The sequence below is a fragment of the Typopeltis vanoorti genome, chromosome 7 (genome assembly GCF_054136105.1).
Source record: "Typopeltis vanoorti isolate ZY-2024b chromosome 7, IOZ_Tvanoo_1.0, whole genome shotgun sequence".
In the NCBI taxonomy this organism is placed as follows: Eukaryota; Metazoa; Arthropoda; class Arachnida; order Uropygi; family Thelyphonidae; genus Typopeltis; species Typopeltis vanoorti.
The window spans coordinates 142950939-142976708 of NC_143555.1; the positions used below are offsets into that span (position 1 = coordinate 142950939).

The 25770-nt window shown below is 34.9% G+C and overlaps 1 protein-coding gene across 1 annotated transcript in view; it reads left to right on the forward strand.

Moving 5' to 3' along the window:
- LOC150105145 (rho GTPase-activating protein 1-like) overlaps window positions 1-24655 on the forward strand; it is a 199467-nt gene extending 174812 nt beyond the window's left edge. Inside the window, exon 13 of the mRNA XM_090396180.1 lies at window positions 23298-24655. Within this exon, the coding sequence (XP_090252306.1) occupies window positions 23298-23468 (171 nt within the window). The 3' untranslated portion in view covers window positions 23469-24655. The remainder of the gene's footprint in view (window positions 1-23297) is intronic.
- Window positions 24656-25770: the final 1115 nt, after the last annotated feature.

Below are 25770 nucleotides of genomic sequence, written 5' to 3' on the forward strand. Positions count from 1 at the left end.
TTTTTGTAATAGATTTCACGGTTTGATATGAACACAGATGATTAAGAAAATAACTATTTATTAACTTAAAAGCTAATATTTTGCTGGTATTATATCCAGCATCTTCAGAGCACACAACACAAAGTTTGTTACAAATGCAAAACAACCACAATCTGGTGTAACAGTGGGGCTAGTAATAGTAATTGTAGCGTGCAGCACAAGACTAAAGTCCTAATATGGCGCAATCTAGGTTTAAAAAAAAAAAAAATCAAAGTTTTGAAATAATAGTCCAAATGATAGTCTTAGAAAGTTTGAAAAAATGAAATAAAATAAAAGTAATAAATATTAATTTGGTCTTAAGATGACTGTCTCCCAAATCTTTGGTAGATTTATACAGCCATACTTGTTAAGGTTTGGAGTATGATTTTTAAGGCTTCTGTTGATTCCAGGAACAACCTCTCTGACTTGTAGAAGCTTCTGTGCATTACTTTTGTTTCTTTCCAATTGATCCTGTGTGCAGGGGTATCCAAAGCACGGTCTGCCAGACCCGACTTGCCATAGCGAAAGTGTCGGATATAATTTTTTGTGTTCACTGAGGCGGATGTCCACAGTTCTTCCTGTCTGTCCGTAGTAGGCTTGATGGCAAGAACAGGGCACTTCATAGACTCCTGGATGTGATAAAGGAGTGCATGTGTCCTTAGGTGAACGGATGAGAGTTGCTAATTTTACATAAGGTTTAAATACTGTGCATAGTTGGTGTTTGTTAAGCGCCCTAGATATCTTTTCAGATGTGCCTTTAATGTATGGGATGGTGATAGTTTTGTTGTAGTCTTCTGTGGTAGATAGAGGGGATTTCTGGGTAGCATTTAGTATATTATCTATTTTATGGGGATTATAACCATTGGTTAAGAAGGTGTCTTAGGTGAGAAAGTTCAGCAGTGAGAGCAATGTCATTGGAACAGATTGCTCTAGCTCTATGGGTTAGTGTTTTTAAGATACCATATTGTTGAGAAGGGTGATGGTGTGATTGTTTGTGTAAGTATCTCCCTGTATGTGTGGGTTTTCTTACCGAAAATGATAAGGAACCTTCTGGAAGACGTGATCAGTGTGTCCAGGAAGGGTAGGCAGTCATTGGCTTCTAGTTCCATTGTAAAGTGGATTTTAGGGTGCTGGCTATATAGATGCACTAAAAATGTATTCAATGTGTCTGGGCCATGTGGCCAAATAGCAAACACATCATCAACATAGCGTAGCCAGAGACTAGGTTTGAGAGTGGCTGTCTTAATTAATTTATTAAGTTAATAAATAGTTATTTTCTTAATCATTTGTGTTCATATCAAACCGTGAAATCTATTACAAAAATGTCTGATGAACACATAAGCCTATTCACGTGTATTTAAATGTCTGTTTCTTTGAAAAAAATTGATAAAAGTTTGTTTAAAAAATACCTTAAATGAAAGAAACTACAAAAATTTAATATTTTGATAGCAACATTAAATAAACTTTATTACACAAATGAAATAGTAATTATGTAAATTGACTATTTGAGAAATGTTGATCAAGTATCTGAAAAAAAACTATTTTAATACCAACTAGTTTCACCAACTTGAACTGTTGGCATCTTTTGTACCCTGAAGATGCCAACAGCTCAAGTTGGTGAAACTAGTTGGTATTAAAATAGTTTTTTCTCAGATACTTGATCAACATTTCCTAAATAGTCAATTTACATAGCTTCTGTGGTCAAGAAAAAATATCGTTTAATATGAAATAGTAATTGTTAGTGATCACCTTCAAGATCACCTTTCTAGCTTTAGAAACAACCAGAGAAATCATTTTTTTCTCTTAATCTTGTGAGTTCTGGTATTTAATCCCTCTTCATTAATAATTAAATTCATTACTTCATAATTAGACACTTTTTTCAACATTTGCATCACCATAGTAAGATGCTGTTGGACATCCAATCTCTTGTTAACATAAATCTGTGCATCAAAGTATTTTATTGATTTAGAATTTTTTCAGAATTTCACTGAAAATTTGATACCAATATTTTTATTCCAGATAATGTTCATTACTGTCTACAATAAATGCATCAAACAGTTCCTAATTTTAACAATCATTTCCAACATGCTAATGCTATTAAAGCCACTTGGTTATTCAATATACCTCACTTTCCCCTTAACATGTTAGGTTTAATGATCTCTCTCACAATACATCCCTTGATGTGTTAGCCTTAATTGCCTGTCATAGCTAGGTAACATGGCATCTATAAACTTAATGTCGTGATATGATGATAAATTCTACTGAATATACCATGTTGAAATAAGTTTGAGAGCAATGATATATCTTTCACAGAAACCTAAATTGCACACACCTCAATAGTGCAGAGACCCACTTCTTGGCATAGCACATGGTTTCCTCTCCTCGGATTACCCTACCAGTGAAGGAGTACCCTAAGACCTGTACTTTCATTCACTCTCTTCCCCCTGTACATAAATGATCTGCTTTCACTGACTTGGAATCCTGTTCTTTGCTATGCTAAAGACAGTACACCCTTGTCTCTCATTCGACAAACCTTGTAGTCATGATTCTCCATAAAAATGTCTTAAACTCTGATCTCATCACTATTCTTCAGTGGGGTAAGGATAATTTTATGAACTTGACCAGTACTAAAACACAGTCTTGTATAATTTCCCTCAAGAAAAATTTTACTTCCCTTTGTTGAAGTTTCTGGAACAGAAAGCTGCATGAAAACTGGAATGCCAATAAATAATTTACTGGCTAAAATTAATAATTTCAGAATTATTACAATTATTTATTTGCATTCCAGTGTCTGTTTAGTTTTCTGTTCCAGAAACTTACACATGAAACATAGCAACAGCTACAGAAATTTGAATGTGGAAATTAACTTCCTTTTATTTTCAATAATACTCAGATATTAAAACATGATCAGATTTCTCTTCTTGGATTGACTTCTAGCCTTTCCTATCACAAACAGATCCATTAAAAAAAAAAAAAAACTACTTTTCCATGCAAGGCACTACTTTTCACCTCTACAACTATTAACATTGTATAATTCCCAAATCTGTCTAAACATAGAAAATATTGTTCACAAATTTGGAATAGTGCACCTATAGCTATTGATGCTATGCAGAAGAGTGCAATCATATTATTTAATGTCCCCCTCTCTCACACACAGATTTTCAGAATCTTGCTCTAGCAAGGTTCGGGATTATCTAATTTTTATCTAACCTTAATCAAACATAGAATGGTAGTAGTCTCTCACACTGTCTTGTTGAAATCTTCTACTCTCCATAGTTGCAAAATGGTGAAAGCATAGTCTACTTGGCCTGTGTCTGCTGTTTGTTCTTTATACTACTATTATAGAGAATTTGCCCACTGTAATAACAAATTCAAAGTCTACTTAGTTTATGGTTTCTGAAAAGGTACGTTATAATCAGTGACAGCCACTATGGATTCTGCTACTCTATATGCCTGATGATAGATCACTTAGCATAGCACATGTCTAGTTGATCTATGGAAAGGTTTAAAAAAATGTGCTATTGTTCTAGATATTTCCAGAGCATTTGATCATGTGTGGCATTGAAGTCTACTGGATAAATTTCCGTCCTTTAGTTTTTACCTTTCACTATCTATAATCGGTTAGTCTTTCTCTGTGGTTCATTTACTGCATTTCAATGAAGCTTATTCTCTTCTAGCCTTTTCCATCAATGCATGGAGGGCTTCAAGACTGTTCTGTCACTTGCCATCTATCTCCTAAATAAATGATCCTCTATAATTGATCAGTAATCTTATCCACAGATTTTCTGATCATAGCACACTCCATTTGTCCCATTCATTTAACAGACTGCAGTGCACAAACTTCAAGATCCTCAGCCAGTGCTTTAAACATTGATCTCTATACCATTTAATGAGGTGAGGATAACCTAGTTATACAAGTAAACATATAAAACTGGGTTTAATTGGTCGGAGATATGTACAAAGGTATAGCCTACTAGTTTTGCCGACTTTACTGTTGGCTTTGTCTGGGATACAGAAAAGCAACAGAAACAGCTTAAAATAGAAACAAGCTAAAGTATCAGGTTAAAACATAACCGAATGCTAAATATCAAAATTAAAATGAAACGTTACATCAGATGCATGGAGCGTGTATGTTAGCAGTCATTGTTATACAGGTGCATTCTGTAATTGGCTGCAAAGTTGAACTCTGATGTGTTGAGTGATCTTATGAGTGTTTTTCAGATGTCACCAATTACTTAACAGAAACCAAGGACCATTCCTTGGTTTCTTTTAAGGCTGCCTCTTGAACAGATCACTACTGCAGCTTCTTTGATGTTACGGGTATGAAAGTCTTCTTCTAAGTATGGCATAGTACTTTTATCTCATTCAATGTTGTGATTGGTATTAGAAAAATGGTGAGCTAAACCAGAATTGTTTTCTCTGTTGTTGTTGACGTCCCTGATGTGTTCTTTTTTTCTTATCTCCACGCTTCTAGATATTTGTCATATGTTATTTAAACCGCAAGAGCAGGAGATGTTTATAGAAAGCAATCTTGTCCTTAGGTGACTGTAACAAGTTGCGAACTGTCACAAGATCCAAGTGGCCTTCAAACAAATAAAGACAGTTCGCAACTTGTTACGGTCACCTAAGGACAAGATTGCTTTCTATAAACATCCCGGAGTATACAGCATCCCCTGTGCTTGTAGTTTAAATTACATAGGACAAAATCTAGAAGTTTAGAGATAAGAAAAAAATAACACATTGGGGACGTCGACAACAACAGAGAAGACAATTCCGGTTTAGCATTCCAATTTTCTAATACCAATCACAACATTGAATGGGATATAAGTACTATGCCGTACTTAGAAGACTTTCATACCCGTAACATCAAAGAAGCTGCAGTAGTGATCTGTTCAAGAGGCAGCCTTAACAGAAACCAAGTAAATGGTCCTTGGTGACATCCAAAAACACTCATAAAATCACTCAACACATAGGAGTTCAACTTTGCAGCCAATTACAGAATGCACCTGTATAACAATGACTGCTAACATACACTCTTCATAACATACACTCTCAACATTTTTGTTGCTTTTTGTGTGCCCAGATGAAACCAACAGTAAAGTCAGCGAAACTAGTCTGCTATATCTCTGTACATATCTCCGACCAATTAAACCCAGTTTTATATTTTACTTGTATAATATTCAGTTGTCAAAAATAACATTATCATTACCTAGTTATATTCAGTGCTGCTGAAACACAGTTTTGCCTTCTCTACAAAAAGGATCTCAACTCATCTTCCCTCACCTATAGTAATACTAAAATCACCAGATAGAATTAAATCTCTCTCTCTCCTTGGATTGGCATTTACCTCTAGTCTTTTCTGGATAAACACATCACAACACTACCTTCTCACTCTCTAAAAAATAAACATACTTTTCTGCTGAAGGTTTTTCTTTTTTCATTTTTTTTCATTTTTTTTTTTCCCCTTGCTGCTAACTCTGTACCAATCCACCTATCCTCAGAATACTATTCACATGCATGGATACCACCAAAATTTCCCTAACAATTCTTGATGCTGTCCAAGGAGAGTGATAAGCAATAAATGATCCCTCACTAACTTACTTCCCTCACTATCTCACAGATGGTCTGTTGCAGTACTGTCTTTTTTTGTAGGTATTTTGTTGGACATTGTTCCACTGAACTGGCATCTATCATTCTTCTGTTTTTCTGTTGGGCCTGTTAAAACATCAGTATCTGCCTAGCATCCTTTTCTAGTCTTTCTGCAAATGCATTGAACCTTTTATTCCATCTCTCTCTGTTCTCTGAAACACCCTTCCTTATATAATGTTCTTCGTAGGTACTCATTCTACTTCAGAATCAGTACCTTCCATACATTAAAACACAATAATATTACACTATCCATGAATTATTCCCTGTGTTAAGATTATCATATTATCTGGTAATATACTTTCTAGGATATACCTAATGGATATACTCGTACTCTCACAAATAAACGTAATAACCTAATGGATGCTAAATGATTAAACATCATTGGCGACTATAATTATCTGAACATTGATTGGGTAGCAGCAGAATCTTATGAGAAGACTGAAACCAGATTTATTGAGCTTGTTCTTTAAGAGATAATGTGCTTTCTTTAATTCGCATGAAAACACAAGGAAATAAGTAAATAAGATTTATTTACTATGAGATGTTGCAAGACAACTTCCTTAAGTAGCTTGTAGGCTTGATTATTCCAGGCTAACATCATTCCCCAAGGTGTTCAATATCTGTAGATCTGTGTTCATGGGACTGGTTTGCTTGTTTTAAATGGTGGAAAACCCAATTTTCCAGGAGGAAAAAACCCTCTGCCTCCATATGAGACCAGATAAAGATGTTGGTGACAGTGATCATGCTGTACTAACCCGGGATGTGGCTAAGTGTATGGATATTCCATTCAGAAAAGGTTACATGCTGAACTACAAACCAAGATATTATGACCAACTTTGAATACTAGGTTCGATCCCATGGTATTGGTTTCTAGATAGGAAGGATATCAGCTGCGCATGGGAAGTATTAGAAAAATGCATAAATGATGCAATATCAGAATGTGTTCCTATAATTCAAAGAATAAAGGGTGGGAGTAAAATGAATATGCAATCTTATTAAGCAAGAAATGCTTAAGAGAAGATGTGGAAGGAATACCATGCACAGAAGGATAATGTCAGTTCTGAAAATCATAAGGCTCATGCCAGAAGAGGTTCATTATGTCCCCAAAAAATTCTACCATGCTGCAAGTAAAAGAAGGAATGAATGTGAAAGAATGACTACTGAATGTGGATGATAGATGCAGAAGACATTAACAAAATGAGCACTCATTAGTTGAACAAAGGCTATCAGCCTAGTGTATGTAACACAGAGCTCAGCACTTCCTCTACACTAGACGAAGCAACTCAAGTGTATGAGGAGGAGGAGGTACTAGAACTGTGGCATAAACTGAATAAGAATTTGGCAGTAAGGACTGATGGGATATCAGCATGGATGCTTTGGCTGAACTGGCTGTGCCTTTGACATGGCTGTATAATTTAGTCTTAGCAGAGAAGATTCCACTGGAATAGAAAGATTGTATGATAATTCCATTGCACAAGGGTGATGCAAACATTGATGTATCTACCTATTGGTATCTCAGGAGTTTTAGTGAAGATTTTGAAAACGTTGGTAAGAAATAACATACAGAAATGGATTGACAGTTAATCTATACTTTGCAATGAAGAGCATGGATTTATTAGGGGAAGGTCATGTTCAAATAATGTGCTTACATTTTATAATAATGTTACAGTTGAGTTAGACAAGGGGAAATTGGTATACACTATGGACTTTGCTAAAGTTTTTGACATGAAAGGCTGTTATATAAGTTGGAGTATATGAGGGTGAATTATAAACTATTAGCTCGGATAAAGGAAGGCTGACTGACAGATATCAAAAAGTGGTGTATGGGATATGTTAGTCTTCAAGATTTAAGGTGATTGGTCCTTAAATGACGTTGGGAAGTATTTGACAGGAGACAGACAACTGTTGTTGTTAGCATATGTAAGTTCAGGATACCAGTATTGGCATTTTGATCCAAGATAAAGTATTGGTTGGAAGTTACTACTTCCTAACTAGGGGCCATTCCAGGCTAACATCATTCCCCAAGGTATTCAATATCTGTAGATCTGTGTTCACGGGACTGGTTTGCTTGTTTTAAATGGTGAAAAACCCAATTTTCCAGGAGGAAAAAACCCTCTACCTCCATATGAGACTAGCTAACTCAATTTAGTCTGAAACTTTTGTGCCAGAGGGCTTTGTTTGTAGTAACTGAGCTACAGAGAATCCACCAGACAACTATTTGCTGATGATAGAAAGATATGTAGGATAATTAGAATATGACTGACATGCAGTACTTGCAAAATGATAGGCTGGAATTGTGGGCATGTGTAAATGGCTATCAGTTCAATGTTAGGAAATGTAAAGTTATGTACTTTAGCATGTTAAGATATCCATTGGCATATTATATTGGTAGGGTTATGATAGAAGAAACTAAGTGATTTTTGCACTTTGATAGATAAGAAGTTGAAGTTCAGGAGCCATATAGAAAGATTGCAAATACAATTCAGAGGATAATTGAAATGCTGAAACAGACATTGACATATAGGTATAAAGAAGTCATTTTACATCTTTACAAGGCTTTGATACAACCTCATCTGGACTGTTGTATGCAGATCTGGTCACTTGGTTTCTGAGGTGATGATATAGTGGAAAGCATGCAAAGGAGTGTGTTAAAGACATTGGGATTGTAGAATGTAGATTATGGAGACAGATTGAGAATTTGTGGACTGCAGATGGATAGTGGCAACAGGAGAAAGAGGGGTGATGTGTGATAGACCTACAAACTTCTGAAAGGGGTCAGTCACAGAATATCAGTAAATGCAGCTTTCATTTTATGGAAGATGGTGAGAAGACAAGAGGGCATTCAGAAGTTTAGACCAAATACAGTCAAGAATGGGATTTTTGTCTCATAGAACAATGCATGATTGGAATGGTTTGTCTTTGGACGTGAGTAGTGCAGATAGTGTGAATGAATTCGAGAGAAGGTATTATAAAGTGATGAGTAATATATGGTCTTCCTTGATGAGTCCATAACTCCCTGGAGCTGTTTTGTAATAATAATAATAATACACCAAAAATTATTATGAAAAATTAAAGAAAAATATTTTAATAACAAAGAGAACCGCAACTGTCTCGAGGATAAGGTGGTTGGCCCTATGCCTCCCGGCATGTCCTATGTCTGTAGATATGTGTGTGTTCACAGGGCCGGTTTGCCTGTTCTGGGGGACGAAAAACCCAAGTTTCCGAGTGAAAAAATCCTCTACCTCCATATGAGACTGGCTAACTTGTGTTTTGTCAAAAGAGGCCAGATAAAGGTTCCTCACATCACTGACGGGAATCGAACACAGGTCTTTCCGACCAAAGGGCTTCGTCTATAATGACTGAGCTATTGGGGCTCTTTTAATTCCTTACAACACCTTATCCTGTCATGTGTGTTCCCCATCCAGGAGGTTTATTACTTGTTTATTATCCATGTTTCTCCTCCATATAGAAGAGGACTAAATGAACTTTCTAAACCATCTTAATTTCATCCACTGTAATTAAATGCCCTAAATACACCCTCTGTCCAAAAAGAAACTGAACTTTTGATAGAAAATAAAACACAGGCCAATTATAATTATTCAAATCATTTATTTCAATCATTATACTCTCCCTCAGCTTTGATACAGAGTGCGTTTGGCATGGTCAATTAATTCGTTAAATGAGTTTTTTATATTGGTTTTTGGATACTGTTGAGGGTCGTGGTTACTGCCGCTTGAACGTTTCAATGGTGTCGTATCGCTTTCCTTTCATCAACAAATTAAGTCAGGGGAAGAGAAAGAAGTCACAGGGTGCTAAATCAGGTGAATATGGTGAGTAATTCAACACACAAACTTGGTTTTTGCTCAAAAACTGTCTCACAATGTTCGAATGATGAATGGTGCATTATCGTGCAAAAGTGACCATCTGCCTGCATCACGATATTCATGCCATACGTGATGAATTCTCGCTATCAATTGCTTCAGAACTTAGACAAAACTCACCATTGACCGTTTGGCTAGGCAAAACGAATTCTTTGTGGATATAATGCCCTTGGAATCGTAGAAACTAACCAGCATTGTCTTTACTTTTGACTTCTCCGAGTGACTTTTTTTCGGATGCCCCTCTTCTGGTGTCTCCACTCAGCACTCTGGTGCTTTGTTTTGGACTCTCACTCAAAACAACACATTTCATCACCAGCAACAATCGTTTCAAGGAAGTTTGAGTCCTTACGATTGGTTTTAATGAAGTCCTTGCAGTGTTCAATTCGATACATTTTTTGGTCGTCGGTCAACTTTGTGGGGAACAAATTGAAAATTCAATTTACGAAGGCCCAAACTCTCGTCCAAAATGAACTGTGCACAACATTTTGACTGAGAGGTGGCACCACTAGTTTCTTCTATTTTCGAAAAGTTCGGTTTCTTTTTGGACAGAGGGTGTAAGTGTAACATTTGATTTATTCTATATATATATATATATATATTTTTTTTACTTTGATCTTTAATTTTGGGATATTTTTTCACTGCTTACTATTATAACGTTTTTTAATGTAAGGCTATGTTTTTTTAATAGGATACTCATTTACTGTATTAATTTTTGCAGCTCTTAGCAGTCAAAATATCATCTGCATAATGTTTAATTATATTTCTTATTTTTCCTTCCTCTAGTTCTATACTTTAAAATTTTTCTTTTCAACATAGAGATTGAACAGAAGAGGAGAAAGCAAGCATACAATCCTCGAATACCTTTTTTTTTTTTGTATTTGAAACAATTCACAGTTCAGTGATTTTTTTGTTTGCAGTTTTTTCCCACTATATGTTGAATATTTCTTATGGTAAACATTCTCAAGTTACAGACAGTAATATCTATTATTGCTGTGCTTTGTATTTTTTTTTTAATTTTTTTTATTCACCCTTGAAAAGCAGCTGTATTTCTGTAAGCCTGCTCATACAAATTGTTTATTCTGTAAATCAGATAACTCTTTCCCATATACTCATCAGTTATAAATCACTTACTTTGTGTGATGAAAGGCAATCATTAGGAAGTTTATTCTACTGCACATGACAGTCATGCCAATGTTAAATTTTGCAGTGGTGTATTTTTGATGGCTAGCAACATCCTTTGAGCCTCTGTAACTCAGTCAGTTTTGACAAAACTCTTTGTTTGGAAATTGAAAGACCTGAATTTGAATCCAGCCTAGTCTGTGAAGAACTTTTAGCTGGACTTTGCCATTGAAGGTAAAGTTAACCGATCTAATATGGAGATGAGAGGTTTTCCTCAAAACTCCAGTTTTTTTATTTTGAAAACTGGCTGGGAGAATACACATACAAAAAAAAAAAAAAAAAAAAAGCATATCTAGACATAAGCTTATTTTAAAATTGTGGTGTATGAAAGTCATTCTTGTCATATCATATGTCTTAAGGCTAAGTACCATGGATTATTATTATTAGTGACATTCTTTATAAGTTAAAATAATTCTAACTTTTTTGAAAGCTAAATTTTTTCATGGTAAAATTCATAGATATTCAATTAATCAATTACATAAAGATATCAGGTAAGTTACATTAATCTATATTATAACATTTTGAAACTTAAACCGCTAATTCTTTGTTTATTACTTCCTTATGTATATTCCAGTATGTGTTCTCTCTCTCTCTCTCGCTCTCTCTCTATTTGTATAATTAAATTCACATTTTCATAACTCATAATTAGATATAAAATATGTGCAAGAAATGGGATGTTGCAGTAGTTGCAAAGATTTATGACAAATGGCATAAATTTTTACAATAATAATGATGCTGGTGCGATGACTTTTGCCATGGTTCCTTTGGGTCATATTTTTCATGCATCTTTTGTTATCATAATTTGTAACTTCTATACATGCCATTTTTATTCTGACATTCAAGTAATCTTTTGATATACATATTTCACGTGGGTATGGGGGGGAGGGTATTATGAGAATGCCATTTGTAGCCTGGTAGAATATAAGGGGGTGAGGGAATGTGATTAAGGAAACTTGGTGAAATATCTGTACTAGAGATTTTTTTTTTCCATATAGTGGGGAAGCAGGAATAGAACACGAGTTAAAGATAGCGTGAGCAATCAGATGGGGAGCAGATTTTTTTGCTTGGAGAATTGCTGAGTGACCAGATTGCATTGCCTAAGAGTGTGTGTGTGTGTGTGTGTGTGTGTGTGTGTGTGTGTGTGTGTGTGTGTGTGTGTGAAAAAACAGTAAACGAGTGGAAAGTTTGATTATCATTGTTTGTTAGTGTGAACTTTTGATTATAAGTCCTTTAACTGCAGGTCTGATGATAATACGATACTAGTGGTGTTTTTCCTTTTTACTGTGTTGTGCCATCTGAGCTCTCCACCACAAGCATAATAGTTTGTGCTCTGAATTTATGCAGTTAATATTTTGCAAAACAAAGCAACAATACCACTGATGGCTAGAGACTGCAGGACTTAAAATCTCTTCTAGGACTATTCTATTTGATTTATGTGTGTGAGAGTTAAAAAAAAAAAAAAAAAAAAGCCAGTTTACTGGCTGATTATCAAAAGCATACTTGTATGATTATAGATACAGAGATCAACAAAAGGTTAATTAGCATATTCAGGATTTTAAATCAAATGTAAACAAATTTCTCCTTTCTCAACCCAACTACCCATACACAGTACTAACATACTATAGATTGATTAACTAACCTCTCGTTTATGGGCTCAACATAAAATAAAAATTAGCAGCCACTCATCAGAAACATAGCATAAATACATGCATACATTGACTGAATAATTTATTCCTGGATTGGCATTAAATGTGATTAGTGGAATTTCATTTCATTGCAAATCAGTGCAATATTGACAACAAATTGACACATTCTAGACATTATAATCATGGACATTTAATGGAGAATAACTTGCGGTGCTTTGCTACAAAATCGCATGTTCACCTCTGTGCCAGTAGGAAAGAAAATAATTTAATTATCCTTTGTTAGCCTGCTAGAAAAGGATAATTACTAGCTTAAGTGTATTTGGATTCTAATGGTAGATCAGACCACTCTCACCGGAAACTTCATATATATCATTGCTATATGAATTTACTTTACCCTACTACTCTATGCTTAAGCTTTCTTTTCTATACAAAAGATGGTGATGAAACTTGGCCAAAAATATTTAATAAAAAACAACTGTATGATTATAAATTATGACTAATAACACTGAGGTGCTTAAGGGTCAAAGCTGTATAACTGAAAGGAGACCTCCACATATCCTTTAAAGGAATGCGGAAAACTGACTAGAGCTTCTGACCTAATGTCCAATCCTCACCTTCTCGTCGTGATGATTGGACATTAGGTCACATGGATACTGAACGAAAGAGGATGGGCTGGCAATTTGGGATTTACCCAACCAAATTGCATTCTTATTGGCTTAAACCACAATATAAAATGATGGTACAACATGACAGAATTACATGCCAGCAGGGGCGGAGGCCTTGTTTAACTGGGAGCAATTCAACATCACCAGACTCAAGATCTGTACTACCAACATAAGAAGCCTGAATGGCAAAGAAATGAAGCTAGCTCAGGAATTGGATAAGTACCAGATCGATATAATATAGGAGTGACAGAAACAAAAAAGACAAAAACTGGTGAGATCTTTCAGGACAATAAATGCAAAATGTTATCGTCAGGCAATGACAATCAAGGAAAAGAAGGAGTAGCCATAGTATTAAACACTAAATAAGGCTACTCTTCTTGAATGGCAGGCAATATTAAGTTCAGTGATGTAGGCAAATATCAGAATGGGGAACAGGACAATGAGACTTATTTGTGCCTATGGTCCCACAGAATGTTCTACTAAGATAAAAGTGGAGGAATTTTTTCAGGCTTTAGAGAAGCAACTGACACAAAGAAAAAGTTGGTCCTTGTTGGAGATCTAAATAACAGAGTAGGAAGTGATTGTCAGACATACAAAAATATTTTGGGAAAATTTAGAGAAAAGAGCAAAGCTAATAATAATGGCAAATACATGGACTGATTATTACTAACACAATGTTCCAACATAAAAATGTGCACAAATTCACATGGAGAGAAGGGGCAAAGAATAGGAAAAGTTTCATTGACTATGTTATTGATGGCAGTGATGTTATCTCACTGGTGTAGGACACTAGAGTGTACAGAGGATTTGAAGTTGGAAGTGATCACCATTTCGTCTTGAGCAGGATAAAATTGAAATTCATATTGAAAAGAATAACATGTAAGAAAGTTTTAAAGCGAATAAAAGTTGAGCAGCTCTCAGATGTGAACTGTAGACTAAAATACACAAACATTATTCAAGAAAAAATAAAAGTTTGAGAACATGGAGCAAACCTTGGAGATTCAGTAGCAATTCCCGAAGAAAACATTGATTGATTCTACCAGAGAGGCATGTGGTATGGTTGTCTGTCAAGGATAATAAAATCAGAACTCCATGGTGGACACAGTAAGTTAAAGAGGCAGTGAAGGAAAAGAAGAAAGCATATCAAAAGTTCCTGGCAAATAAGTCAGCTTGTGCTCTTAGAGAATACAGAGACAAATGTGAGAAAGCTAAACTGTGTAAAACTAGCTAAACAAAAGTCACAGGAAGACATTGGTAAGTAAATAAATATCAAGATGGTGGGAAGATATTCTGGAGGTTGTTGAAGAAGCTCAGAAATGGAGGAAAGAGTGCTGTAAAAGAAATTAGAGAAAATAAAGGTGACATGAAAACTGGAAAAAAATGATATCTTTGATGTATGGAGTAATTAATTTGAAAAATTGCTAAATGAAACAAGCAGTGATGAGAGCACACTGGTAAAAAACACTCAACAAATGTGCAATCAGGAATATCAAGTATGCAATCATAGATATCCATACTTGAAGTAGAAAAAGCCATCAAAGCCTGAAATGTGGAAAGGCAGCAGGAATAGATGATATTCAATCAGAAATGCTCAAGTATAGAGGTACAAGTCTTACAGTGGCTGCACTGTATAGTTCAGAAGGCCTGGACAGAGGGACGAATTCCAGATGATTGGAGTAGAGCTCTCATAGTACTCGTATATAAAAAGGGAAATAAAACTGAATGTGAGAGTTACAGAGGTATTTCCCTATTGAGTGTTCTGGCAAGTATACTTGAGAAATGGTTGAGAAGGATTGTGGAAGAAAAGCTTGGTGAAAAACAAGCTGGATTCGGCCCAAATGGAGGCTGTCAGTATCAGATTTTCACTTTAAGGCAGATAGTTGAGAAATCATGGGAATATAACAAAGATCTGTATTTAAATTTTGTAATCTGGAAAAGGCATATGCAAGGTGCCAAGAAAAAAGCTACTCAAAATGCTACTGTTGTATGGTGTCAAGGGGGCATTATATTGTTATGTACTACTTTTATGTGTTGTGTCGTCTGTGTGACTATGTGACTGCCTTATTGTTATATCTCTAACTGTCTTTACCTTAACTTTACAGTTAACATTAATTTTTGTATCACTTAATATCAGATATTCGATTGCCGACAAATTTGTATTGATTAAAGACTGCGCCAGCCGGCAACTAAACTCTGATACATTATCGAAGAATACTTAAAGAAAATGTAGGGATCATGAGGCATGCAGTCATGGTCCCGATTCTTATATCACTATTGGTTTCCCCCTTAATGCACGGCACGTAAATTTTCAAATGGTAGCTCAATCCACAGAAAGCATGACAAACTCATTTGATTGTATATAAAGAAACACATTTATTATGGTACAAAGACAAGTATACATGTTAATCAAATCCTTAATCTTAAAAGAGTCTGGGTTCCCTTTACTTTATTAATCACATCCAAAACTTCTATATTATATTCCCTTACTTGACATAAATTTCTCACTTCTATACGTACATCTATTCTCAGACTCTTATAACAAAGTTACCTAATATTATCACACATGTAATATTGCATAGATACACAAGACAACTCAATAATTCTGACATGAACTTCTATAGGGTAATACTTCTTATTCTTACTTAATCCTCCCTCCAAAGTTTTAGCTAACATTTAATTACGTTCTGACCATATAACATTACTGTTCCTAAATTACACAAACAGTTCGGACCTCGGCCTCCTATTCGCCTGGCGCCTAATATGCTTTCTTCTCAACCGCAGACAAAAGTGTCCAAATCGCTGACTGTTCTTATAGCACTACACAGAAATGGTATGCTTCCTTAACTTCTGCTACCTTATTCCACGGTTACTTTAATCCAACATTTAACATAAGAAAATCTTACGCTTACCGTTCTGAACTGGATATTCTGGTCTGCTTACAGTATCTTCTCTGATGGCGGCCTTGCTATTCCTTTGTTTCCATACGAATCGAAAACACTCATACACAGATTTGTACACTTATGTTGATCTCATCAGTGGCTCTTTCTTGTTATGGATCTGAATACATTCTATTTGCAGCATTGGCCCACGTAGCATACATAGCAAGGGGGAATTCTTGCTACACGAGGTGGCAAGCTCTACACAGCTCTCCGACAGGAAACTAGGTGCCGACAAAACCCGGAGACGAGAGTGATTCGAATCCCCGCCGAAACCTTTATACCTCAAAACAGCTCCCTCACTCGGCGGTGTCGTCACGCATACGGCGACTGCCGATTGGACGCCATGGTCACGGACTGTTTTTACATGGATTAAAACATGCTCTAGCTTATACATATTTACTTGGCAATTTACACATGATTTTATATTCTAATTCATTTACAACTATTCTCTATTAAACTCATGGGCTATTTTAACATTGTTCAGAGTTTACACACTTGGATATTTACATGTTCTTGGGACATTAGTCGGTACATTTCCCATCCGGAGGCATAAGCATGTCCTTATCCACTCCTTCTGAGATAACTTAATGTTGGGTGGGAAAAAAAAGTGACTCATCATTTTTTTCCGACACAACAATATCAAGAAATACTTAGTCTTTATTTGAGTTGTAAGTCAGCAGTTAGAATTGAAAGAAGTACCGAAAGATGGTTTAGTGTTATATCTGGTGTCAGACAAGGATGTACATTATCCCCTCTCTTATTCGTTATTTATATGGATCACATTATGAAGGAAAGTGGTATTAAACCTGATATTAATATTGGTGATGTTAATCTCAACTCTTTACTTTTTGCAGATGATATTATACTTCTAAATTAAACCATGACAAGTCTGCAAGGTTCCCTGACTATGGCCAGGGAACCTTGCGGATACCTTCATACCATAATAGATATGGTATTATGGTATGAAGCAATAACAAGGCAAAGACAATGAAAATAAGCAGGAGCATTCAAAATATCAACTGCATTGTGAGTGGAGAACCTACAGAACAAGTAAAACATTTCAGATACTTATGCACGATTTTTAGTGAAGATGGCAAATTAAATATGAAAATAGACAACAGAATCAACAAAGCTGGCATGGTAAGAAGTCAACTTAATAAATTTATATGGAATAAGAGAGAAATTAGGCAAAATACTAAATCAGCTGTATACAACAATGCTCAAGCCAATTTTAACTTATGGATCTGAGAGAGCTAGGTTAGAAATAAAACACTTGACCAAGGACAAGAGACCACAGATACAAGAGTCCTGAGAAAGATTATTGGTGTGAACAGATGGCATCAATCATATTGGAGGCCTAATGGATTGTATACAGCACTCAGAAAGGATTAAAACAGAATTTAATACTTTCTGTATTTTGTCTCAGTCACTGAGACATCTTCAGGGATTACAAAAAAAACTAATGTAACATATATACAAATAACACACAATACTAAGCCCAACCATGTGGGTGACACTAAAGTCCTATCTAGGTGGAGCGCCCCTCTAAGGGCGGTTGTAGGTGGCCTGGAATGTAAAGTGGGACCTCTGGTGATAAGCATTTCCCAAATCTTAGGAAGCTTAATGCAACCATATTTGTTAAGATTTGGTTGATTCCTGAGAGCTGCTGCTCATTCTAAGAATAGTCTCTCTTTTTTTGAATTTGCTGTGGTGGAGCATGGTGGTTTTTTTCCCATGAGATCCTGTGGGTTGTATCCAAGACATGGTCAGTCAGGCTTGGCTGACCATAGTCGTGGTTACAGATGCATGACTTATGTTCTCCCTGTCTGTCCAAAGTATGCCAGTTTACAGGAACAGGGTACTTTATAGACTCCAGGCACTGAGAATGGATAAGGGGTAGCAAGTTTGTGGTGAGGCTTAAATGCTGTGTGTAGGTTATGCTTTTTTAAATCTTGGCTATTTTTTCGGATGTGCCATGGATGTAGGGTATGGTGATGGCATTTCTAAACTCTTTCTGAAGAGAAGACCGGGGAATGGGGAATGACCTGATTATTTTTTTAATACTGTGATCGCTGTAGCCATTGGAGAGGAAAGTGTTGTGTATGTGGTCAAGTTCAGTTGTAAGGGCGGTTCCACTGGAACAGAGATTGTGGGCTCTCTTGGTAAGAGTTTTAATAATCATATTGTTGTGTGGGGTGATGGTGGGAGAGTTTGTGAATTTATCTGCCTGTGTGCATGGGTTTTCTATATACAGTGAAGGAAAGTGTACCGTTGGGAATGCGTGTAACTAAGGTGTCTAGAAAGGGTAAACAATTATTCTTTTCCTTTTCCATCATAAAGTGGGTTCTTGGATGTAGGCTGTTGAGGCGATTGAGGAAGGAGTCTGATGTGTCTGGGCCATGAGGCCAAATAGAGAACACATCATCTACATATCTTAGCCAGATAGAAGGTTTGCCCACATACACAACACTTTCCTCTCCAATGGCTACAGCGATCACAGTATTAAAAAATTAATCAGGTCCTCCCCCATTCCCCGATCTTCTCTTCAGAAAGAGTTTAGAAATGCCGTCATCATATCCTACATCCGTGGCACATCCAGAAAAATAGCCAAGAATTTAAAAAAGTACAACCTACATACAGTATTTAAGCCCCACCACAAACTTGCTACCCTTATCCGCTCTACAAAAGATCAGCTCCCTCCTCTCTCAGTGCCTGGAGTCAATAAAGTACCCTGTTCCTGTAAACTGGCGGACTTTGGACAGACAGGCAGATCAGTTACTATCCGCCTGGAGGAACAAAAGTCATACATCTGCAACCACGACTATGGTCAGTAAAGCCTGGCTTTCCATGAGATCCTGTGGATACTACCCACAGGATCTCATGGAAAAAAACCACCATGCTCCACCACAGCAAATTCAAAAAAGTTTATAGAAATCAATCAACAGAAGAATCAGTCAGGAATGCCCAATGTCACCACTCTTATTTAACATCTAAATAGATGGAATAGTAAAGAAATGGAAGAAAAATATAAAACTAGCATCTAAACTGGATCATGGAACTAAATACTCTTTTGTTTTCAAATGACCAAATAATCATAGCAAGAAATGAAGATGAATGATAGAGATCAATATTACCATAATTGTGTTTTATCATAATTGATAAAAAAAAATTTGGAATACAAATATCAACAGACAAAAACTAACGCATTTAAAAGGCCATTCCCAGTCAGAATTATTGCAGAAGAAAAAATAACAGAAACCTTAGAAATGAAATTCCTACAAAGGACAGCAGGCTATACTCATGGACAAAAAAAAAAAACAGAAATACGTGAAGAACTAAAATTAGACTCAGTATTGGACAAAATATATGAATGCTGAAAGAAGTGGATTGAACATATTGAAAGAATGGGCAGTTCAAAACTATCCAAAATGATACTTCAATACCACCCAGTTGGAGGACACAGAAGTCTAAGAATAATTATGGAAAAGACAGAATGAAACCAGAACAGACCACTTTGCCTAAATTCCTGAAAGAATGATGATGATTGACACACCAACAATCCCTTACTTATACATCCCTAAGCTCTCAGATCCATAAGTTAAAATTGGTTTGAACACTGTCTTGTATACAGATAATTTAGTGTTTTGACTAATTTCTCTGTTATTCCATATAAATTTATTCAGTTGACTTCCTACCATACCAGCTTTGTTTATTCTGTTGCCTATTTCCATATTTAATTTACCATCTTCACTAAAAATCGTACCTAAGTAGCTGAAATGTTTTACTTGTTCTATAGGTTCTCCATTCACAATGCAACTGATATTTGCATTGCTTCTGCCTATTTTCATTATCTTTGTCTTGTTATTGCTGACCTTCATTCCATATCTATCACAACAGTTATTCACTTTAGTCAGGGAATCTTGCAGACTTTTAGCAGATTTATTTAGAAGTATAACATCATCCACATAAAGCAAGGAGCTGACATTAACATCTCCAATTTTGCTATCAGGTTTAATATCACTTCCCTTCATAATGTAATCCATATAGATAATGAATAACAGAGGTGATAACGTACATCCTTGTCTCACACCAGATTTAACATTAAACCATCTCCCTGTACTTCCTTCAATTCTAACTGCTGACTTACAACTCAAATAAAGACTAAGTATTGCTTGATATAATGATCCACTGACACCATATAACTGTAGCATATTGAATAGCTTCTCTCTTGCACCTTGACATATGCTTTTTCCAGATCTACAAAACTTAAATACAGATCTTTGTTATATTCCCATGACTTTTCAACTATTTGTCGTAAAGTGAAGATCTAATCCTGGCAGCCTCTGTTTGACCTGAATCCAGCTTGTTCCTCAAGCTTCTCTTCCACAATCCGTCTCAACCATATGTCAAGTATACTGGCATAAATCTTACCAGGAACACGCAGTAGAGAAATGCCTCTATAATTCTCACAATCAGTTTTATTTTCCTTTTTTATATATGGGTACTATGAGAGCTCTACTCCATTCTTCTGGAATTCATCCCTCTGTCCAGGCCTTCCGAACTATGCAGTGCAGCCACTGTACGACTTTTATAGCTCCATACTTGAGCTTTTCTGGTCTAATATCATCTACTCCAGCTGCCTTTCTGCATTTCAGACTTTTGATGGTTTTTTCTACTTCAAGCGTGGATATATATTCCTGATTGCATGCCTGGTCAGTATTTTTTATCACTGTGCTATCATCTCTGCTAGTTTCATTTAGCAATTTTTCGAAGTAATTAATTCATACTTCAAGGATATCTTTTTCTCCAGTTTTCATATCACGTTTTTCATCTCCAATTCCTTTTATTGCACTCTTTCCTCCATTTCTGAGCTTCTTCAATGACCTCCAGAATATCTTGCCATCTTCTTGAAATTTATTTTCTATGTTCTTACCAAAGTCTTCCCATGACTTTTGTTTAGCTAGTTTTACACAGTGTTTAGCTTTCTTACATTTGTCTCTGTATTCTCTAAGAGCACAAGCTGACTTATTTGCCAGGAACCTTTGATGTGCTTTCTTCTTTTCCTTCACTGCATCTTTAACTTCCTGTGTCCACCAGGGAGTTCTGATTTTTCTCTCTTTGCAGACAATCTTACCACATGCCTCTCTGGTAGAATCAATCAATGTTTTCTGTAGAGCTTGCTACTGAATCTCTAAGGTTTGAATCCTATTCTCAAACTCTTTCATTTTTCTTGAATAATGTTTGTGTATTTTAGTGTACAGTTTAAATCTGAGAGCTGCTCAACTTTTATTCGTTTTAAAACTTTCTTACATGTTATTCTTTTCAATATGAAATTCAATTTTATCCTGCTTAAGACTAAATGGTGATCACTTCCAATTTCAAATCCTCTGTACACTCTAGTGTCCTGCACCAGACAAAAAGCATCACTATCAACAATAATATAGTCAATGAGACTTCTTATTCCTTGCCTCTTCTCTTCGTGTGAATTTGTACACAATGTTATGTTGGAACATGGTGTTAGTAATAACCAGTCCATGTCCTGAGCAGAAATCCAACAAGTATTTGCCATTATTATTAGCTTTGCTCTTTTCTCCAAATTTTCCCAAAATATTTTTGTATGTCTGACAATCATTTCCTACTCTGTTATTTAGATCCCCAACAAGGACCAACTTTTTCTTTTTCTTTGTGTTAGTTGCTTCTCTAAAGCCTGAAAAAATTCCTCCATTTCTACCTTAGTAGAATATTCTGTGGGACCATAGGCACAAATAAGTCTCATTGTCCAGTTCCCCATTCTAATATTTGCCCACATCACTCTACTTGAAATTGCCTGCCATTCAAGAAGATTACCTTCATATTTAGTGTTGAATTCTATAGCTACTCCTTCTTTTCCTTGATTGTCATTGCCTGAATATAACATTTTGTATTTATTGCTCAGAAAGATCTCATCAGTTTTGGTCTTTTTTGTGTCAGTCATCCCTATTATATCGATCTGGTACTTATCTAATTCCTCAGCTAGTTCCATTTCTTTACCTTTCAGGCTTCTTATGTTGATAGTACAGATCTTCAATTCTGGTGATATTGAGTTGGGGTGTGTTTTAGGATTTGTTCCAGTAGCTGACTTTTCGCTGTTCGCCCTGGTTTCCTAACGAAAATAACGGGGGCCTTTTTTAACCGGGCGATGCCCCAGCCGGCATGAAATTCTATCATATTGTACCATCATTTAATATTGTGGTTTAAGCCAATAAGAATACAATTTGGTCGGCTAAATCCCAAATTGCCAGCTATCCTCATTCTTTCAGTATCCAAGTAGATACCTAACAGGGTGCACCACGAGAAGGTGAGGATTGGACATTAGTGTCCATTTCTAATCCAGTTCTAATCCAATGGTCAATTCTACACATTCCTTTAAAGGCTATGTGGAGGTCTTCTCTCAGTTATACAGTTTTGACAAATTTGTGTACAGTAATCTATAGTAGACCTGATCAAGGCCTTATGCAAGGGAACTATAATCTATTCTTGCCTATCTTCTTCTCATTGCCATAATTCGATGTGATGACTTCACAGCTTGGGCAGTGTAAACCCTGAACTTCAGGTCCTTATCCACCACCACTTCCAGATCTCGTCTCCTCGACCTTCTTCTAAATTTCTTCACCAAGTATATATTTTCCATCCCATCCTATATCTAATATAAAATCTTATAACTAAATCCCATAAAATTGTCCCATAACTATTAAATGTGGTTGCTTACCAAATTTTAATAGTTATTTTCAATATATTAAATATCCATGATTATAAGGTATATAGTGAACAGCATAATAGATGTGATTATTAAATTCTTATGATTACCAACAGTAACTATGCATTCTATAAAGAAAAGAAAAAAATCAGTTTATATTATTGTACTGTGAATATAAATATTTTTATCCACTACCCATAAATGCATTTATTAATATTGTCTCTTTGATATTAAAAGCATTAACTCTTAAATAGAAAATAAAAATATATGAATCAAATTTAAAAAATGAATGCATGTAGCAATCAGTAAAAAAATCTTGTCTATGGTCATTATCATTCTTTTGCTATTACTATGTCACTATGCTCAAGATCAAAGTCAGAAATACAAGATTATTGAAAAGATCTTTTAGCTCTAATTAGAAACTAGTAATATAATTTGTATAATTGTCTGTCACTTCCAAATATTTTGGAACTGATTTATATATAAATTAAACAATCTACAGAGTTATCTCTGATACTGAATTTTGCTCACTCATGATGATGTTTGTCTTCTATAAATATTTATTTGATTTTAATATTATGCAGGTTATGGATCGAAGTGATCTAAACAAAATGACAGCATCAAATCTGGCAATTGTGTTTGGACCCAATCTTCTGTGGGCACGAAACAAACAAGCTTCTCTTTCGACGATCACTCACATAAACCATTTCACTGAATTCCTTCTTAAAAATCATCATCTTATCTTTGTCAAATAGCACAAGAAAGACCTTTTATGGGATAAAAAAAATAGTTTTTTCTGCAGTGGCATCTTTGCAAGTGAGGTGCTACAATATGTAATCCAGCAAAGTTAGCAGACATCTGATAGCAGTTCTTCCAAGCCGCTGCTGGATTAGTTATAAAGACCAAATGCAACAACTCTTGTTTTACTGTGTAAAGTGTTTTGTAAAAGGATCAAATAGTTCAAGAAGGCAGGACCTGGTGTTAGTAACTCCTGTTTCTTTGGACGCCGTAATGTGTTGTATTTAAGGACCATTTGCTGAAGAAACAGATAAGTCAATGTTAGTCATGTACAGAATATTATAATATTATATATTTCCTCAATTTTTTAATGTGTATAAATATCTGTGTTTGCCAAAAAAACAAAAAAAAAAAGACTATACCTTTTGAAGATTATACACCATCATTACTGTGTAATTCGTGCATTTCTGTTCTGTGTTATCTTTCATGATTACTCTTTGTTTACAAAATTTTCTTCATGTGTATATAAAAACAAAGTTAAGTTTTATGTGGCGCCTTGAATTTTTTTCTTTATTAAAAAAAAAAAAAGTAAATTGTAATTTTAATAGTAATAGTTGCAGTGATGGTAGTATTTTATATGGGGACTTGTTTCCCTCTGCAAACATTTAAGTGACTATAAATTCATTTGCAAAATAAGTTATATCTGATTGACTTTATGACTATATTATATAATCCCAGTCATCATGAATTAAATTTTTTTTTTTTTTTAATTTACTGCAGCCTCTTGCACTATCTAATCTAAATAAGTATAGTCCGTATTATTGGTGCTGTTATAGGAGTGAGGGGTTTTTCACTTTGATTCAAGTTAAATGCAGTAGCACAATTGAGGCAGGACCTCTTGTTACTATTGGAAGTGCAATATACATGAAGTTGCTGATAGGTTTCTGAATGAAATCAACTATTAGTTTCTGTAATATTTAATGGAGAATGTGTATATTTTCAAATAAACTTTAATATTGAAATCTGCTTAGTCAGTGCCATTTATGCATCTAACCTTTGCTTTAATTAACCTAGATTTATATTATCTTTATTATTAAATACTATAATCAGCCTATGTATATCAGGAGATTCTTTAATTATTATTCTTAAAGAATAATGATATTTTATTCATAAATACCAAAAATTAAAAATATGTTCCTTTCAAAATATATTGTTTAAATCATCTAAATATGTTTCATAATGTTAGGCATTTGAAAATGACATACCGGTGAAGTGAATTCCAATTTGAAGGAATTTTAAGCTTTGGGTACAAAATGTATATGTATCTCATATTTCTTTTCATTTGTTAATTTGTTTCATTTTTAATTATTGTTAAACTTGATATTAAAATATATATATGTATATGATTTTAAATAATTTTATTGAATAATATCTAATTCCACTAAAATATACAATATTTGGTGCGCAGCATTGAGAGCCTTTGAGCTTATATATAAATCGATACAAATTCATGAATAATCTTCTTAACTGAGTTTGCTCAAAATAAATCATTTATTAATTGCTTTAATTTTGTGTAGGTTTCATATTAAACAGATCATAAAATTCAGAATAAGTTGGTTTTAAATTTTTTATTTTGTAGAGTAAATTGAAGTATCGTTAATTTGAATTTTTATTTGTTTGAAGTAAGTTCCATTTATATATCTTATGGATCAAGTGACTAATAGGTCATTATTCATAATGCCCAGCCATTATAAATAATGACTAAAACGGCCTTACAGCCTGATAAATATTGATTAATTTATTAAATTGCCCAGACATTATGAATAAAGCTACATTCCCTTTGGGCAGTTTTATTTTTAAAAAAAACTACTTTTTTCATTAAGAATTTGACAAACATTTTGAATATTTAATCAAATTGCCATATGCATATTACAGTACCCTTATATTATGTTTATATGTTATAGGTCAAGTCACTTTGTTTTTGACTCTTTCACTTTTTCTATCATTGTCAAATACGCTGATTTTGTAAAAATTCGAGTGACCTGGGAAAAATTCTCTTCACATCTCCTGACAAAAAGAAATCTGAAGAATCTCTCCTTCCCCAAGCCCTTTCCCTTTTAATGCTGCCAAAAAAGCATCATTATTATCACTCTGCCCAACCAGATGATAGCAGTATTCATATTGACCCGTTAATGTGATAATTTATGATAAACAATGTGAACTTTATTACAGTGCCCAGTTTTCTTTGTCATTATTCATAATGCCCGTATTAATCATTTAGTCCATAACATACACACACACACATAATGATTATTTTTA